The 20665-nt window shown below is 38.8% G+C and overlaps 1 protein-coding gene across 1 annotated transcript; it reads left to right on the top strand.

Annotated features, from left to right (window-relative positions):
* Nucleotides 1-197: 197 nt before the first annotated feature.
* On the top strand, nt 198-11267 carry LOC121890794 (ankyrin repeat and SOCS box protein 13-like). Its single transcript, XM_042403334.1, has 6 exons — nt 198-657; nt 2363-2550; nt 2728-2884; nt 3017-3151; nt 4156-4347; nt 4970-11267. The coding sequence occupies exons 1-6, from the start codon at nt 615-617 to the stop codon at nt 5095-5097; spliced, it is 843 nt and encodes a 280-aa protein (XP_042259268.1). The 5' UTR covers nt 198-614; the 3' UTR covers nt 5098-11267.
* The last annotated feature ends 9398 nt before the right edge of the window (nt 11268-20665 follow it).

The following is a 20665-nucleotide window of genomic DNA, read 5'->3' as shown; positions in this document are numbered from 1 at the left end:
GCACATACACTGATAATAGACTTTACAATGAAGTAGGAGACATCCTGTGTCCAGCAGTTAAACTTTTGAAATGAAATATATCTGCATATTCATAGATTCTGGATTTTTTTAAATCAGGGAGAAGGAGTAGAGATCATTATTTTATTTAGTATTTTAACAAGATAATTTAACTTTTTTTGTGGAAAAACCATATCAGACATACGTTATTATTCAAAGTAGAGTATTTTATATGCATCTTAAAACATGTCTGGAGGGGATCTTTAAGTTATCCACCATATTTTATTGATGTCATGTGACTCAGGATTGATGTCTTCATTGCTACTTAAATTGTGTACATTGTACTTTTTCCTGTATTGTAATACGATATTGCGTACATATTATGTAGCCTTATTTATCCTGACGAACAATAAATATTCGTCACTTTCTTCACAGAGCATGCAATGGCCTATGTGGTATAAAAACAACAAATCCCAGCATGCGCTTCGAGTTCCAGGTATGTCACGTGACTCCCGGCGCGTGTAAACATTGCGAGGACGCGGTTATTTATAAACATTTAGTGTCTCACTGTTTCTGCGTTAACATTGTTAATTATTGGCGGAGGAAACAGACGGAGGATGGAGATTGAAAACGCTCAGCCGTATTTCTTTGGAGACATCGGTGGGTATAAAGTATTGAGGACGTGGTCCGAGCTTGACCCACTTTTGACGCTTCATACTGCAGGACTGTCAGCAGGGAAGCTAACATGTTAACAAGCGGCGGTTACCTGCATGTTGTACTGTAGCCAGCCTTTAACAACAACTGTGTAATATGTTGTCACTTCAAATTAGCTTCTCTACGGAAGGTCGTTTCTCTGCTGTATAAGATGTTTAACGTTACAAACAGCTTTTGACACAGTGTTATACAAAAACAGTGTCATGCTGTGTTATATCTTTACACTGTATGTTGTAGCATACAATGTAAAGAACACTTAATGCATAGTACAATATGCTTGTGTCCATGTAAAATGTGTCAACCGCACGTACAAATGCAGGCTGTTTCATTCTGTTTTGTATAGGCTAATAATCAATCTGCTACCGCATGCTAATGACGTCAAAGGACAAGTCCACAGTTTTCAAGTCTGTCTTAAATCAACAGTCAGGAGCCCAAATGAACATTGCAACATGTTTTTCTTGCTGTAATCATTCCTCCTGTTCATACTGACCATTAGAAGATCCCATCATAATGCACTTACAATGTAAGTGATGGAGGACAAAATCCACAGTCCTCTTTCTGTACAAAAATGTATTTAAAAGTTTATTTGAAGCTAATATGAAGCTTCAGCGTCCAAATGAGTCAAATCAAGTAGATATCTTTCAACATTACAGTCTTTTTAGTGTCAAGGTCCCTCTTTTTGTTACTATATTTCCACCGCAGCTCAACAAGGAAACACTGTCTGAGGAAACACAAAGAGGGAATTTGATGCTAAAAAGACTGTAAATGTGTCAGATATCCACTTGATATGATTAACTCAGACTGCTGAAGACTCATATAAGCTTCACATCAACTTTTAAATGCATTTTGGCACAAAATGACTGTGTGAACACACTGTGGATTTTGGCCTCTATCACTTACACTGAAAGCACATTTGAAGGAGATCTTTTAACAGCCAGTATGAACAGGATTACTGCGAGGAAAACCTCTTTCACTGTTCATATGGACACCTGACTGTTGTTTTAGGACAGACATGAAAAACTGTGAACCTGCCCTTTAATACAAATCATGCTTAAAATTCCTTAATTAAACTTGGGTGACATTTGATAGACATAATATTAATTTTTGCTGTCAACTCAACACTATTACGCTAGGATATGATAGCAGAGGCCGGTGGTGGTTGAAGTATTCAGATCCATTACTCCAGTAAAAGTAGCAACATTACGCAAAAATACTCCATAACAAGTAAAAGCCCTGCTTGATTTGACTTCTGTAAAAGTACGGAAGTATTATGAGCTAAATCTACTTCAAGTATCAAAACAATAAGTGCTCATTGTGTAAAATGGCCCCTTGCAGATTGATATACTATTGTCTATGTCAGATTATATATTTTGTAAATTAAATCTAGCAGCTAGTATCTATAGTGGTTGGATAAATGTTGCAAGGTAAAAGATGTTGTTTTTCTTAAGTAGTTAGTTACATTCCACCGCTGGTAAAGGCACTAATAGTAATGTATTGTATCAATTCATATAGCAATGTTCATAGATTAAATGCATTTCTAGTGGGGGGCATAAAAGGACATTTTAAAGACTCCAGATAACAACAGTTACAGCTGCCCATCTCTACACATATTGTGCGGTTCCTGTTCAGTATCTGATCTGTTCTCCTGCAGGCTGCTGGTCAGAGAGAACAGAGGTCCACAGGGCAGCATCCCTCGGACAGACCTCCCAGCTGCAGCAACTCATCCAGAGCGGAGCTTCAGTCAACATCGTGGCGGTTGACTCCATCACACCGCTGCACGAGGCCTGCCTCCGCGGACAGGCCCAGTGCGTCCAGCTGCTGCTGGAGGCTGGAGCCCAGGTGAACCATTTCATTCATTAAAGATACTCAACCATTAAACTCAGAACCATGACACTCTAATCATATCTCAGTGAACACAGAAGAATTACGTAAATATAGGGAAATATGATTCAGTGGGAAGAGACTGAAGTACTTGTGTACTATGTGTATATTTCTGTGTCTGATGATGGATCTCAGGTGGATGCGAGGAACGTTGACGGCAGCACCCCGCTGTGTGAGGCCTGTTCAACAGGCAGCTTGGAGTGTGTGAAGCTCTTACTGGAGCACGGCGCCAAGGCCAACCCTGCCCTCACCTCCCGCACGGCCTCACCCCTCCATGAGGCCTGCATGGGAGGTGATTACCTCAACTCATTTCACATGTCTTTTGGCCTCTGTTACCCATCTTTTTTTAGCTGGATGTTATTTTTTACTTCTACCTTTTAGTATGTTTTTTTCTTAGTAGTAAATAATAATATTCTCTTCTCAGGAAACGCCGACTGTGTGAGGCTCTTGATTGACATGGGTGCTCGTCTGGAGGCGTACGATCTTTACTACGGGACCCCGCTGCATGTGGCTTGTTCTAACAAACACACAGACTGTGTTAAAGTGCTGCTTAATGCAGGTGAGCATCAGTGCAAAACAGGATGTTGAAATACCACCAACGTGCATGTCACTTAGTAACTGCACACTCCTCTGCTGATCATTTAACTAAGCATAGTATACGTTTTAAGACAGATGTCTCTACTTCCAAGTAGAGCTGAAACAATAAATCAATGAGTCATTCCACAGAAAATTAATCTGCAATAATTTTGGTTGTCAAGTAATTGTTATTTAACATAAAAACACCAAACAACATGTAGTTGTAATGTGAGGATTTGCTGCTTTTCTGTTTTGTATTGTTGTAAATTGAATATCTTTGGCTTTTGCACTGTTGGTCAAAACAAGACATTTCAAAATGTCATCTTACATCTAGAAAACTTCTACTGGGCATTTTCCACTATTTTTGGACATTTTATGTGCTAAACTATTAGTCATGTTATTGAAAAAGTAATCAATATATTCATTTATAATGAAAAGGACAGTTAGTTTTAACTCTGCTTTCAAGTAGTCACTGGTTTCAGTCTTTTGTGCAAAGTGAAAATCAACTTGCAGTAACTTTGAGACTTTGAGAAGTGTTTTTTAGTTTAATTATAAGCACAGTAATGGAGCTGCAAGTAGTAACCATTTGAAAGCTGTTCCTTGTTTGTGCATTTCACAGGAGCTCTGATGTCCAAGATTTCCAAACAGTTTTTGTGCCAAAATCAAGCAAATTAACATTATGCTTTTTATTATGCCATATTTTTCTCATCAGATCTTACACCAGACTTAGTAAATGTTTGTTTTTAAAGCAGCCAGCTCTTAAATGTTGGATGGATGGATGTTAGAGCCTCCTTACTACAGAAGTTTTTTAGAAACAACCCTTCTCTCAATCCACATAATAATAAAGTCACAGAAACATATATATTCTTCACAGCACTAGTAATTTAGGAAGTCAGTCTAAAATTATATATAGTCCTTGAAAAATGGCTGGCAGGAACATGTAGATGATTTGTGGTGTAATACCCTAAACTCCTTTCTTCCTTCCAGGTGCTAAAGTGAACGCTGCCAGGCTGCATGAAACTGCACTGCACCACGCTGCTAAAAACATGCACGTGGACATGATCGAGATACTGATGGAGTTTGGAGCCAACATTTACGCAAGAGATAAACACAACAAGAGACCAGTGGACTACACCACGCCGGGCTCTCCCTCTGCAGCCTGCCTACAGTCTTATGAGGGTACGTTTCACAGAAGTCAGGGCTTCATGTGTGAAACAAGCATTAATTATGTTTTAGCCCCACATAAATAACTTGTTTCTGTAGTTAGCCCTGTACAACAGTGTAGTGTTAACCTCACACCAGCAGATGGCAAGCAAGGATCACTTTTCACTCACAGGAAATCTCAGCCAGATGACACCTGTTGTTTACCGTGATGCTCATATAGGTTAGTCACTGTAACTGGATGCATGTGAGAGGGTGATGGTTTCCACATCTTGGTTTCAATGACAGAGCTTTATATAGAAAGAACAGCATGAAACAAGGAACGTACAAGAGTTTTTAGACTTTAAATACAAGCAGATGAGGGTAGAAAACAGTTGAAACTATTCCAAAATGCCATATTTTCAGTAAAAGAATAATTATTTTATCATTCAGCAGTGTTCACTGATAAATGCTTCACCCAAGATCTCTTGAATGAGGAAAACAAACTAAGAATCTGTTTTAATTTCCTTGCAAAAATGGAAATAACAGACTTACATGAATAAAATCGTCATCTTGTTTATTCTTGTTAACATAAAAAAATCCTGTTTTTGCATCCTGGAATAAAAATACCATAAACTGTACTCTTTTTATCTGTCTGTAGTCACTCCCGTGAGTCTGCAGCAGCTCAGCAGGCTGGCAGTGAGGAAGAAGCTCGGCACCAGCGCTCTGAAGGTCATAGGTCAACTGGGCATACCAAAAATCCTCATCAGTTACCTCTGCTACCAGTGAGCGTCACCTGAGGAGGAGCTGGATGAGCGCTCAAAGAAAGACCAGAAACTTGCAGAGATGCCGCACGAATTCCGCAGCTAAGGTGCCATTAGATTTGATAACAGTAGACACACAATGTAGTGACACGATGTTAATTCACATGCTTCTTAAAAACCGCACTCGCATCTCAAGACTCACAGTGGAGCTGAGACAGAGAAGATGGAGATGACGTTTATATGCTGTAGTCGCCCGCAATGAAATTCATTCTCTGAGTTCACGTATACGCTAACAATATGATTTCAACCAGGTTTAAACATCGCTATCATTAAGCAGTTATTAGAATAAGCAATTTTCATTTACCAGAACTGGGATACTTCTGTCAGTAAATGCACAGTTCAGTCTGTGGCATGTAAAAACACCTCATGCCAGGGTCAGACTATAAGATATCAATCCAATAATGCTGAGGTGCCTTGAGAACGGGCCAAGAGTTCTGCAAGATTCCCATTTTTTATTGGGTGTTTTTTTAATAACGTTTCAATAACGTTGACTGCAACATTTAGATTAAGCAAAAAACATCAGAATCACTGTTTTTAAGATCTTATTAAATATGCGGCATGTCACAGCTAATGACTCACACTCGCTGGCTGTCGTGTTGTGAGTGTTTCAGGTGTCAGAAACGGCGACGATCACAGCGAGTGATGGAAAGATTTGACACTGTAAATAAAGCTAAAACAATGATGATAGCTGAACACATTCTGAAACAACCACACTTGAGCATTCAGACTAGTTTACAGGCAGGTTTTGGCTGCTTGGAGGGGGTTGCCATGACGAAAAATTTCCTATGAAGGAGTACTGTGTTTTTAAAAATTTTGGGAACCTCTGCAATAATGATCAGACCAGACAGACTCAGGGCGTCAGTGAACAAAAAACTGCTCGTTTTAGCCCTTGTAGTGTGTCTTGGTGTGTCAACTGATGCAGCCTTTGGGATGCCTCACAATGTCCCAAAAAAACATGTCAGAAGTTATATTGACCCTTAAGGAGCACGTGCACAACTATAAGCATAGAGAAGTGAAAGAAGGATGTTGTTGTTGAAGCCGCTCCAATTTAACTCACCTACATGCGTCATTGAGTTGTAAAAGACAAGCTAATGATTGTTCAGGGTGCATTGTATCACAGCAGAAATGTATGAATTTATGACTTTAAGATATCATATAGTCTGATCCCGGAATTTAGTCAGACTTTTTACTGGATTCTGATTCAGGGCGTGCACAAGAAAACAGAACGAAATGCAAACAAACAAACAGCAGGGAAAGTAGTGATTGAAAACAAACATGTCTTTTAATGTTACAACAAACTACAAGTAACTTCCACTCTCAATCTATCATAAATAGCACAAATACAATGTTTCTCGTCTGCTACCACACCAGACTATCAGGCTACACTCAGCTTTGATAATGGCACAGCCAGGTTATTATAAACCATGTAAACACTGATTGACAGTTATGGTTTTATAGCGTGCATGTTGACACACTAGCTGGATGTGGACACTTACATTGACCTGCCAACAGGAAATGATGAATCAAAACTTTACACGGAAATCCAAACTGTCTCTCCTCACAAGCAGCTTCTTCCAGAAAAAGCTGCACTTGCCAGCGGCTGGTTTCCTTTGCTATAAACCATCACAGTCACTGGCTCAGGTTGGTAAACACACTGTGAGACAGAGATGTTTTAGTAACCTGCTGCCGCCAATGGAACCACCAGCATGTAATCTGAACTATTAATTGGTGCTTAAACAATGTTTTCTATTTAAATAAACTATTTAAAGAAACCTAACTTCACCACAAGAGAAGGGTGTACTATTAAGAGCTCAGGGAGAGGAAGAAGATAAATGTTTTTTTTTTTATCAATTAAAGGTTGCTGGATTGAATCCTGGATTTGCCGTGAAAATGCAAGCAAGGCATTAAATCGGCAGGTCCGCTGTAAACGCAGAGTAGCGGTTAAAATGTGAAATGAGACATTGTACGAATGCGTGCTCAGTCAACATTCCCCGGATAACTTGAGGATAAAAGTACCATCCACAGGAATACCAAGCAGTGTTGTTGTCACAGCAGCACTCACAGTGACACCCTCCAGATGCTGCTTCGCTTCATCTCAGATTCCTGTGATTCAACCCCGCGCCTGGCGACAGTCTTTGTTTGATACAGGCGGCGAAGTTTCGAGGAGACTATCTGTCTATTTATAGTGTCGCGTCTGTTGCTCCACTCAATCTGCTTATAGAGACGACCCAGAGACAGCTCAGTGAGGTCTTGATATTTTTAGCAGGAAGTGCAGGAAGCTGTTTATGAATTCCATAAAGTGCTTCAGATTGCTTTATTGGCTCTCTTCTAGGTTGGCGTGACCTGTTTTGGAGATTTCATAACTTGTATTTATCCTGTGAGATTGAATCAGGCCTAACATCTGCTTTGTCATTCTTTTTACGCATGCTTGTTTAAAAGTCGTGTATTTTGAGCTCAGGTGTGATCTCCGTCTGTTTCTGCTCAGACCAAACGCATAAATCGATCGATCTCAACTTAAACAGCGACGCACATTCCGTCTTTTTTACAGTGAACTTTAACTTCAGGACACTGTTCATATTAAAGCAGCATCAGGTCAGACTTTCATGTGAAGCAGCATCACTTCATCACTAACTGACAAGCTCTGGCGTTGCTCTGTTTGCACAAATGAAATTTGGCAGGTAGTGACTGACATTTCTTCACAATCAGGAAGTGTCAAATTCACATTCACAGCACAAGGAAGCAGATATCATTAGAGCTCAACTGATACGGGATTTTATAGCCTTTCTTACACAAACAAACATTTAAATTAGTTTTTTTCAACAATTGAAACAAAGTTATGTACCTTGGAGACATTTTACAGTTGAAAAATGAACTGTGGAGACACTGTTTCAAAGTGACCTCAAACATATCTTCAGCATTTCTGTACTAACATTTCTTGCTACGTATTGATCGACACATATGGCAATGCTGTCTTCCATAAGATAATATGGGATGATTTACCACTTTAGCTCTAATTATTATTGCATCATATGCAGTTGACAGATGAGACAGATTTGTATGTATTGGTAGGAACCTCCTATGTGTAAAATTTGTTGCTGTTGAACAAAAAGCCTTTTAATGTGAATGACTACTAACCTACTGTTTAACGTTTATTTATTAATATGTATATTTTAATTTTGAGTGTGTGCCACCACCACAAAAACCTGAGATGGGGATATCCAGTAACTGTACCTCTGTTGTCATGGATTCCAACAAACACTAATGCTGTATACAGTATATAACAAAACTGAGTACACCCCTGGTCAATATCTCTAAAATGTTAATTACAAATCCTGACCATTTAATACGATTTTATTTGTTTTTAGATAATACCCAAGAATGTGCTGTCATTCTTCACAGATAATTCTTTTCAGCTGCTCTTTGCTGGAGGGATTTTGTTGCTCTACTTTCTGCTTTAAAAAACTCTACAGGTGTTCTATTGGATTCAAGTCAGCAGACATACTTGGCCAGGTCATCGTCTTGTCTTTAAAAACTCTTGTGTGTTTGGAATCATTGTCACGTTGGATCATTTCTCTCCTGACAACCTTCTTGACACTGAGAGTCATCTTTTCATTCAGTTGGATATATAAACTTGCATTCATAGTGCCATCTATAAATGTCATCTCCCCTACACCTTTTGCACTCATGCAGCCCCATATCAGCACGCTCTGACCTCCATGTTTCACGGTCGGCACTATGCAGTCACTGCGGTACTCCTGGCCAAGTCTACGCCAAACATGCTGGATCCCATCTGATCCAAACTTTTATTTTGTTTTCATCTGAACAAAGAATGTGCTGCCAGTATTCAGCAGGATTCTTTTCATGTTCTCGTGCCATTTTGTGAGCAATGGTTTTCTTCTTGGACGTCGTTCATAGAGGTTGACTTCATGCAACCTCTGACTGAACAGTCACTGAAACACCAGTTTCCACAGATAATTCTTGTGCCAAGTCAGCAGCACTTGCTCGTCGAATGCAAGGCTGCATAAATAGCGAATTTTGCTTGCTTCTGTTATTGGTAGTACCTCCTAACCACTGCTGCAACTATGTTCTGGCTTCTGTCCAGTAGCCTGCTGATCTTGTACCGTCTCTCATCTTTATGAAGTCTCACAATCTGGTTTATTACTTGTTCAAACTATTCCTCACCATGTGGAGCCATGTTGCATGAGACACAACCCAGACCAAAAGTGAGAAAGTTGTGGTGTTCATGGGTTTAATTTACAACCTTGTTCAGACAATTAGTCTTAATTGGAAGCCACATGTGTACTCACTTTTGTTGCACTGAGGTTGTACTTTGAGGCCTGTATTTTCAATGTAGTCTATCTAACTTTTTGGTTTTAATCATAAATAAGATCAAATACCCTGCACTTCACCCTAAAAATACTACAATTATTGTAAGATGATACAATTTTGAATCATTCAACATTTTCTTGATATTGCACAGGGGCGTACTCCGTTTTGTTATATACTGTTTATCATATCAGGGTTATTGTAATTACGAGTTTCCAACTTGTAAATAGTGTTCTCGTCAACATCCAAGTCATCATTACAACTCAGATATTTCTGAAAGCTCAGATATGAAGAGCCTCAAAGTCAAGCAAACAGGGACAATTCATTACAACCAGAGTCCATCGTTCCAGGAGATTAAAGCCGTATTTACCAGATACGGTGGTATACTGGCAATGTGCAGTATTTTTAACTTTCACTTGATCAACTCCATAATAATACAGCTGTTTTGAAATTGCCTGTGACGTGAACACTCACAAGTTGTAAACATTGGAGCCTTTCCCATCTCCGCCATCCATCACATGTGACGTGAGCACAGCATTATGGGCATTTTTGCACATCTGTATCACCAGACGACACCAACTTAGATACAGAACGATTTGGCGAAACCTCTGATTACGTTCGCTGATGTACTTTTATGTCCAAAAAATGTCTCTCTTTCTATGATACCTTTCTTGTATGACTTACAAACTGCAAAGTAGCAGTGAGCATTTCCATAAAAAGCCGAACTCTCGTGTCTTAAGATCTTTGTTATCTCTTTCATTTTTTTCCCGTCAGTATAAAGTATAAAACACCATCCAGGTGCAGTTTACTGACGTCATTCTTCAGGATTTTGGGGTGTTTCAGCTCACAATTTCCAAACATTTTTGCTTGGACGTGGAGCTGCCAGCGGGCAGAGTTACCTCGCTCTGCTTTGAAGAGCAAGAGGCCATCTGTCTGCTTTCATGGAGGTCTGCACCTGTGTGTTTACCGTTTGTCTGACAGCTCTTTACAAAACATTCAAAAGCAATATCTCATGATTTCAGACCCTCGTCCAAATCTCTCGGTTTACTCCCCTCATTTCACTTTCGCCCTGAATGTGCCCAGGCTGCTCCATTCTGGCTTAAATATGGAGCTCGTCTGCCTCACTCCATAAATATGCCAAACTGTTGCAGTTTGTTCAATCAAAATATAAATTTCTCGAAAACAATCTTCCATCATTACAAGATATTTGGAATAGTTTTCATGATGGAAAACAGTCTTGTTCACTATAATCTTAGCCTGTAAATAATCTTAAAGCAAAGATATCTGGCCTTTACAATACTTCTTAACATGGAGCGTTCCCCTTTAAGACTTGCTAAAATATCTGACCCTGATACAGATGGGGTTTCTACTTATAGCTTAAAATAACTATCCCAAAAACATGGTTGGTTTCAAAGCACTTTAAGCCTGCAGAAAGGACTGGAAAAAGCAGAGGAGAGGAGGGCAGGCATGCAGGGAATGTCCAGTTATCTAAGATGAAAAATGGTCCTTGCTCCAAAATAGGAATGTTGAACTTTGGGTTGAACAACAGAGTGGTTGGTTTGTTTTTAAAGTTTCTTCTCAGTTCGTCAGATTAAATGGCACTGGCAGGACTCTCACTTAATGTGTTGTCTAATTAAAGTGAGTAAAGTCCCATTTAATCTGCTCAGTTGTTCAGAACACAATGATTTATCTGTTGAAGGTGCTAAAAAAAACAGATGAATCGTCCCATAAAAAAGTGTCATAAATATTTATCTTATTAAACTGTACAGAATTGTTGCTCTGATTATGATGAATAAATTGTTCTGATGACATGTTTGCTGTCCTCATTTTTTTTTTTTTTGCAGGAATACATGTATGCTGGACTGTACGTCCTCATGATGGAGTCTGCTGCTAACTTACACTTGTAAACACAAACCAAGAATAGCAGATGATCGATGCACTGCCTCACCCCTTTGCAGGAGGGTAACTGGTTAGCACTGTGCTGCAACAAAGAGAATATTTCCATTCAACATAATGATGCATCAATTCAACAAATCTACAACTTATAACTTTGAAGCTACATTTTTGTGATCATTTAAAAAAATAAAAAAAAGTATCCTAAAGTAATTGTACAAAATGGGTCAAAAGAATATCTCCTTTTGCTCTACTATAGTACATAGTCACACTAATACTACTCCCCTAATATATAATGTGTCCATATCTAGTAGTTCGATTAATCTTTGACCGTGCTATGATAAGTTTCATAACCACAAGTTATGTAAAGGAAGACCTAACTGACGTACAGCATTATCACCCTTGATACGGCCAATATGCTAGCAAACAGTTTACACATCCAGCAGACACTGAGCAACATTAGCCTTCATTTGGAGTCATGTTTTTAAGCATATAACTCCTGAGTAAAATATCTGGCTCTTTAGGTGCCAAATGCTTCACTGTGTTCACCAGCTAGTTGCTAACTTTGTCTTTCTGCTTTTTGGTGCTGAGCAGGTAGTGTACAGAGGGGTTATTAGAGCTTTTTTTGCTGAAAACAGCTGCTTGCTGCATCTGGAAACAACTCTGATGAGACTCAAAACTAAAACCAAAACAATGAGCTGAAAGACGGTAAAATGCTTCGTCGAGGTTAGGTGAACTGCAGAATCATGTGAAAGTTTTCTGTGGGTTCATCACTACTACTACCATTACTACCATTGTTAACATATTAACTATAGCAGCTTTAAGGTCTTGAAAGTGAGGACACCCTTTCATTCCAAGCAATCTCCGGGCCACGCACAAGAGGCCATGGTCATATGATATTTGAGTATCTACAGGATATTTACTGTCATTTTAGATTCCCTGATATATAAAGTGCTGTACTGTACTGTAAGACTGTTTCTAATAATGGGCCATGTATAAGACTCTGCAACTCTAAAGCTGCTCAAGGAGATATTGGATGGCCCTGAGAACATATTTTCTCAGTTAGGTTTTTTTTATTTGAGCAATGCATGAACACAAAACCACAGTTTTTAAAAAAAGTTTTGGTTAATTCACATGAGAATTTTCTGTGTTTTTATCTGTGCTCTACATTCTGGTTTGAAGTGGGCAGGGTTCGGCTGAAAAATAGAGATGTCACATACTTCCAAATCAATTCTGATGAAACCACACAAACACAGTTCCAGTGAAGCAGATTAGCTGAGATTTTGATGAAACTCTTAATAAATAATACTTTTTTCCTCATTTAGTTATAAATATTTAATGTAACCAAGAAAACTTAAGATTGAAAAACAGCTTTTGAAGGGCTTTAAACTGAATTTTTGGATCAGTGGGTTTCATGAAGTTACAGTACAGTGTTAATTTTAATTGTTTTTTAAGATCACGGTTTTTCATTTTAGCCTGTTTAACTATTGGGAGGCTGAAAGAAGTTTTTGTCATTTTGTCAGAAGTGTTAAACCGTGTGTATGTGATTTAATTGTTAAAACATGTCACTGTGAAGCAACTTAAAGCGTCTCCTAAGCTCATAAGACTAGATCATATTGTGGACATTTGCTCAGATGAAAAAGTCTGTATTTCATGATGAGAATTAATGTTTCAAATCCAGTTTTCAGCTAAAATGGTGCCAACTTACCAGAGTTAAAATCATGACTATGGGTTGAAGGAAGTATGTCCAATAATAAGCTCAGTTGCACTCATTACCCACTAGGCTGTGCTATAGAAAAGGAAATAATTTGTAAACCACATGCTTTCATTACCAGTGAGCCAACAACAAAAGGCTCTCACCAGTCGACATGTGTTCATGCCCAGAAGGCAAAGAGAAAACAAGCTTCTGTAACTGTGGTCATTCTCCAGCTTGTGTCTAATTAATCTGCTCCTGCTGATTTACATGCATCTGTCAGGAAACACAGCTCTCTCTCTCTCATGAGAAATAGATCTTCCTCCTTATATCGTAAACTGAAGAGGGGTGGGGAGGTCATATCTTGGCAGTAAAGGAGGAGAAGAGGAAAAGAAAGAGGAGAGCAGATTGGGAGTGTAGATTGTGGATTTGAGGCGCTAAGCAGACAGGAACTGGGAGGCCTTTGTTTGAGAATCAGAGATAAACAGAGAGCTGGATGCTGTGATGGTCCATTGCTACGCTGCCCCCCCTCAGATACTGCAGCCTGAAAATCACCACCATGAAATGAGCTGCAGATGTGAGACGCTGCACAACAGACTGAATCAGTAGTTTTCATAGAGACACGTAAACAGATGATACACTTAGCCCCAAAAAAGTTCCTACTGTACACTTGCCTTGTATTGTACACAATACTCAATTTATATCTACAGCGCAGAGTCACATGAAACAATCTGATACAGCAAGATGAGTGAATGTCTTTGTGAGTGCCTTGTAGTTAAGGTCTGGAAAGACTTTGACTTCATGTTAAGATCAGCTGGTGCAGCATTGTTTATGTTAAACTGAAGCTACACCATCATCATATTTCACTATAAATAATACTCCAGTAAACAGTAAAAAGGCCGGGGAGTTTACATTAAAGTATTGTCTTAAACAGCTTCGTCATTATCCACATAAGGGGTGTGAGTTTCACAATGCAAATGAGATGATGGCCACTACAGAAAAACCTGACCTTAAATTGTTCAAAAAATTTCCAGTAATCATTTCTTCACTAACAGATGGAAATGTAACCAAAATTGAAAAAGTGGAGTTAGTCACCCTGGCTGAACGGAAAATTCATGATTTTGGGAACCACGCTTATTTGCTTTCTGTCCGGGAGTAAGATGAGAACGTCAGTGCCGCTCTGATGTCTGTGTTAAAGGACCAGTGTGTAGGATTTAGTGGCATCTAGTGGTGAGGTTGGAGATTGCAACAAAGTGAACCCCGCCCCCAAGCACGTAGCAACATGGCAGGCCCCGTGGAAGAAGACCTGCTCCCTATGCTCATATAATGAGCTCCTCCTAAGGTAACAAAAACAGTGATATAATGATTCTTATTTTCAGGTGATCATACACTAATTAAAACATACTTATGAATATTATATTCCATTTCTGCCAAGTCCATTCCACTAGATGCACATTTAAGTCCAGAGCCAGAGTCAGGAAGCAGTTAGCCTAGCTTAGCATAAAGACTGGAGGCAGGGGGAAACAGCTAGCCTCCAAAGTTGCCTACCAGCACCTCTAAAGCTCACTGGTAAACACGTTATATCTTGTTTGATTAATCCATACATTTGATGGGTACTTCCACCCAGTACTTCTGTGCAGCATCTCTGACTTTAGCAGAGGTTCCCAGGTACAGTCAGTGAGCACAGGTTTTTGACTTGGTCTCTGTACAGACACAATGGTACCAAACCTGCAACCTCACTGTGGAAGAAATGCTACTAGCATGTAACTCCCTAAAACCACAAATCGTTAGAACTTAAGACTTGAACTTGCTTCCAGTCTTTATGCTAAGCGAGGCTAATCATTTTATCTCTTTACTTAATGCATAGACATGAAATCGATTGATTGAATTTTCTCATCTCACTGACAAAGAACACAAATATGTGTATTCCCCCCCAAAAAAGAAAAATGACTATTCCTTTGAGGAGATTTAAGTTGTCTTTAGCAGATTTGTTATTCTTCTGTAATTCTTTAAGACAATTCCCCCTGAAGGTTAATATGTTATATTATGTAATGTGATTTCTGTAAAAGTCTCTTGAACTCTCTTGAACTCTCTTGAAACTCTCTTGAAAGTACATAGTACTCATCTCTGTGTTATTGCCAGCTTTTGTTTTCCCCTGGATACTCGCAGGATTGCTGTCAGGATTATTTTTAGTATTCTAATGTCCTGAATTATGGTGGGTGTAGCATGCAAGATTGACTCACTGAAAATATTTATATGGAACTCAAAGCAGTCTGTACTATCAGTCATTTTCTCATTCCACCACCCACAAAACAGTGAGTATGGAGCAAAAAATTCAACACAAATCCAGGAAACGCTCATCTAGTAAATTATAACTTGAAGAAAACACACCAAAGATGTTGGAGGAAGATGATTTAGATGATTAACACTTTAATCATAACAATTTAATGTCTCTCCTGTAACTTCTTCCTGCAAATTACAGACTTCTTTTAGTGGCTTCTTGCTTCAGTTAATTGTTTTCAGCAGGAGTCCTGAGGACCCCAGTCAGTCTGAATGTGCTCCCACACTTCCAGTAAAAGAGACTGCTTTGGTCTGAGAAAATAACATTCATGTATGTCTGGATGTTAATGCCCGGGGTTACACCCTCACACGCATACACAGGGACACTTCAAAAGCCACTAGATGACCAAGCCATCTGGTTGTATTTTTTGAAGAAGGGAGTCCCCCGTCACAGAGTTGCTCAATCTCAAATATCGTTGCTCCAGTGCGAATGAAGTCAACAGAGTTTCCTTCCCAGACACTTTCCCTCTGTGTCTGTGTTTTTCAGCTGTTGTGACGCATGCCTGCTCAGCAGTAGCCGACTGGCCAGCTCTTTTTGTGTTCCAAGGAAGTTCAAGACAGCCTAGACTGCTTCAAGGACTGGCTGCCTTTCTGCTCTCTGTGGAATGGTATTTATTATCATTATTTTTATGGGGAAGTGAATGACCACACTTTCTCTGCTTTATCCAGTACTTTTTAATCATCAGTTCTCAGTGTAGTTGGACACATAAAATATTGTTTTCTTTCTGTAGAGGCCTCCAAACTGACCTAGACTGGACCGTGTTAAGAACTTGCATACAATACAATAATATATAATAATAATAATAATATTAATATTCGCACTGAGTTTCTGAGATAAACACTTGGCATGCATACACAAATCCATCCCTTGAAAGAGTGCACATTTGTATTTTTGGCCGGACCGACTACAGACCAGCCCTATTACCCCAAATGTCTGTCACTGACTGACTGACAGTAAATGCTCGATTTGATGGGCCGGACAGACAAGCTCTCATGGGTGTGGTTAGGGTTTGGCTTAAGGTTAAGGTTAGTGTATACATCTTGTGAGAGTTTTGCAAATCGTCCCTCCAGCCCATCCAATCTAGCATGAACCCTGACTGACTCACTGAGTGATGAAGTTACACCATTGGTTGGCCGACCCAGTGTTGGAGTTTCCCCATTGGCCATTGCTCTTCAAAATTAATTGGTGCGAACAATTTCAATTATGTCCTTAGGGGGCATTTCCCAAAATAAGTTTTAAAAACACATTTACCAACCAAAGTGTCTCACATGGAGACTCCGACACAGACAGGAGCACCAACTTGCAGATGCAAAGAGACGCAGTGGATCCATTTTACCAGCCTGCACGGTGGCTAGCAGCTAGTTAGCATGGCTAGCATCATTAGCATAGCTAGCTGTGCTGTATGTACCCATAGACTGTATAAAAGTAAGGTGTAGCCACAGTGTTTCTGGTTTAATAGCACCGTGCTGGGCAGGTTACAGGTGTGTTTACAGTGTTTGTGTGCTCTTAAAGATTTCAAGGCACGGATATAAAGTCACACAGCTGACGGACTGTTAGCCTGGCATGCTAATCTTACATAAACATATGGATGAGACCATTACAGACATCTGCAGACAGAGACAAATGAAAGAGCAGGGGGAGTTAACAGATAATTAGAATAGTATTAAAATAAAAATAAGTTTCAAATCAAACATCCCAAGATATGAGTTGAAAGTATTGTCCTTGCAGCTGCATTTATAACCTTTTTTTTCTTTTTTTACTCAAACATAGCTTAACCATGTCATGTGATATATTACTTCAGTACACTTTAACAACAAATATTACTGAGACCACTACAGAAAATTGCAGATAAACATTTAATATCCAGGAATTCACATTATAGACACTACCACTGACTATCCCTGTAACACATTGGCCACAATTTCACACATTGACCATAAACAGTCCATCCATACACTAGGTTTTGACCTAGTCTTGTTAGCTGTCAGTGTGTGATTATATCCCCCAAAAACAATGCAATGCAAGAGTAGAACCATAGCTTGTAGAAAAACATGGATATAGTGTCTGTGATGTTTTTGGGTTTAGTTTGGGTAACAATTTTATAGTTTGCCTTCATTTTCTCTTCCAAATTTATTTTGGGGTTTGTTTACAACCTGTGATCATCTGACTGCTCGTGTTTCTTGCCCAGTTGGACCTACTTTAAGCAAAGTTGCTTTATTGCAAGATCTCAGCACTTCCTTTTATGGATATAATGTTATCACAACCCATAAAATCAATGACTAGATCTACAAAAATAAAATCCAAGTGCTAAACCATAGTTTTCCTTTAATGTGTCCTTAATAGAGCAATAATTCTTAAAATAATTACTGCGGCACACAAGTGACATCAAGTTATTATTAAGTAAGTTATTATTTCTTACTTTAGTAGTAATTTTGTAATTACTACTACTATTTTTGTACTTTGAGAGAGTTGTGACTTTTTAAATGGAATCCCATCCAGTTAGTTTGGTACTGCAGATAAAGAAACTTGGTGATTGTGCTCACCTGTCAGCCATGGTAGTGGCTGCTTGGTCTAGACAGGGCCTCAGGTATAGTGGTGTGTATTAAAAGATCATTTAGATGCTCTGAAGCCACACAAAACACCTCAAAGCTGCCCCGTGCATATACAATATGATCTGTTGACCACTGTGCAGCTCTAAAATTGATGCAATAGACATTGAACACCTTGCTTAAAGACACCTCAATAGTGGGAATGAAAGAGTCAAGCACTGGCCTTTTAATTCCCCCACCCAGATCTACCCTGCCTGTCCAAGGATCAAACTCACGACCTTCTTGTCACAAGTCTGCTTGTTGTACTGGGCATCTTCTTTGCATAAATGAATTTCAAACTAGACTCAAAACTCCTTGAACTCACAGTCATTCTTCAGTGGATAAAAAGGGTTATGAATGAACTCACAATCCTCTGGGTAAATGTACCGTCAAAACATTGAGGAAGCAGCAGCAGGGAACATAGTCTTCCTAAATATTTGCTGGCTGTCACTCTGTTTCATCTGTCAAACCTGTGAAGGCTGATTACCTTGAGGTGAAATCAACGCCCCTTTAGCATCCAGCACACTCGCTCACCCTGAGAAATCAGAGGCAAAGCATCTGAACAGACTGCATAACATCTGCCTGCTTGCACTTAGTGTATCTCCCTTTTATTCATGTAGCTCAAGGCAAGGCAAATGGGTTGTATAACTAACCTAAGTGACTGTTATAAAACTCATGGAATGAAACAAATAGCTCACAGTCAAAAGTCAAAGAATATAACTAAAATGTGCTGCAATGTTCTAATTCTATTATCTTTTAAGACTTTTTATCTTAGCTAGTTCCAAGAAGTAAATGGTTCCAAGAATAGATATGAACAGCATAAAAAATAAGCCACAGTTCAGATCTGAGCCTGCCATTATGCTCCTGATAAGCTCATACTTGCCTATTTTGAGGCCATAAACACAAATCAACTAACATTAAAGCAGCAGCAGTTCCCAGCATGTTTGACCTGACGTACACCCACAGCCCTGTCAGATGTACAAGCACACCTTCATCAACACTATCCACCATGATCCAAATGTATTCAACTGATTTTAAACTGGATGCTATTTAACACTAGTAATTATATAATAATGTTTATTATAAAGATATTTTTTAAATTGAACTTTCAGTGTTTCAAGCTTGCATTTGTTGTGGGATAAGTAAGACAGAACTTTGCAAAAATAATATACTGAATGATGAGATCACATTAGAAGAGGTGCAGAAAGTGGTAGATAAAGCTAAAGTAAATAAATAGGTGGGTGTAGAGGAACTCCCGAATGAGGTTCTTAAAACTCCTAATTTGGTGAACATTTTACATTGTCTGTTTCAGACATGCTTTCAGAATGGTATTATTCCATCTGTGTGGAATAAATCTATCATCAAACCTATCCCTAAATCTGCAAAAGTAGACCCCAGAGTTCCATTATACTACAAAGGTATTAGCTTGATCAGTACAGTGTATAAATTATATTCGGGTATCCTCAATAACAGACAGCAGGACAGGTATTGACCATATTTATATTATATCCTCGGTGGTGAGAGCAAAACTACAAGAAGGGAAAAATTTGCTTGTTTTGTTGATTTCAAGAAAGCCTTTGATTGGATCAATAGAGACCTCTTAGAGTATAAATTAATATGTTCTGGTACCAATGGTAAATTTTATAATGTCATCAAAACCTTGTATAAAGCCCCAGTTTCATGTCTGCAGTTTAAATCATTTTAGGACTGGCTGATTTCCTACTCCATTTGGAGTGAAACAAGGAGATGTACTGTCCCCTACATTATTTGCCCTTTATGTAAATGACTTAGCTGAAGAATTTAAGCTGGTATAGTGATCGATAATATGAATTTAAGTATTTTATTATATGCGGATGATATTGTGTTGGTTACAAAGACAGAGATTAATTTACAAAAATGTTAAATATTCTGAGTTTATGGTGTAGTAAATGGAGACTGACTATTAATAGTGACAAAACACATATTATACATTTTAGAAAGCAATGTGAATGGCAAAGCAACCATATATTTAAATTTGGATCATTGCCTCTAAAGTACACTAGTTCTTAAACATATGTTGGTTTGTTTTTTAATCAAAATAAATGCTTTTCAGAGAGAATTAAAGTATTGGCAGAATCAGCAGGAAGAGCGCTAGGGTCTGTAATGAATAAAATAAAGTTGTGTCCTGACCTTAGTTTTTCAACCTTCACTAAACTTTATGACTCAATGGTCGGCTCAGTTTCATTCTACGCTGCAGGGGTTTGGGGTTTTAAAGATGCCCCCGACAGTAATGCCATCCAGAATCAAGCCATGAGGTGTTTTCTTGGGGTGCATAAATTTACTGCTAAGCGAACTGTTGAAGGTGACATAGGATGGGAGTCATGTCTTGTAAAGCAGAGAGTTAAAATGATGAGGTTGTGGAACCGCCTTATTCAGCTGCCAGAGGAAAGACTTACCAAAAAGATTTTTTAACTGGGATCGAGAGAGGTTGCTGCAATATTTTCACTTTCTGACTTGAATTTTATTTTCAGGAATAACTTGCAGTATAATATAAATGCAGTCAAGCAAAAATGATTAAAGATCCATAAGGAGCAATGCAAGGAGGACATTTGTAAGAAGCCAAAGCTTAGAAACTACATTCAAATCAAAGACGATTACTGTACAGAACCACATATAAAGCTAAATCTACAGAGAAGGCAAAGGTACTCAGTTA

The sequence above is a fragment of the Thunnus maccoyii genome, chromosome 23 (assembly GCF_910596095.1).
Source record: "Thunnus maccoyii chromosome 23, fThuMac1.1, whole genome shotgun sequence".
Taxonomy (NCBI): domain Eukaryota; kingdom Metazoa; phylum Chordata; class Actinopteri; order Scombriformes; family Scombridae; genus Thunnus; species Thunnus maccoyii.
The sequence above is the reverse complement of the archived record's forward strand: the minus strand, read 5'-3'. Positions and strand labels throughout refer to the sequence as shown.

Bases quoted from the DNA above. Each gene is read 5' to 3' on its own strand.
- LOC121890794 (XM_042403334.1), top strand. From the start codon at position 615: ATGGAGATTGAAAACGCTCAGCCGTATTTCTTTGGAGACATCG. The intron at 658-2,362 runs GTGGGTATAAAG...GTTCTCCTGCAG, and splicing joins GTATTTCTTTGGAGACATCG to GCTGCTGGTCAGAGAGAACA. The intron at 3,152-4,155 runs GTGAGCATCAGT...TCTTCCTTCCAG, and splicing joins TAAAGTGCTGCTTAATGCAG to GTGCTAAAGTGAACGCTGCC.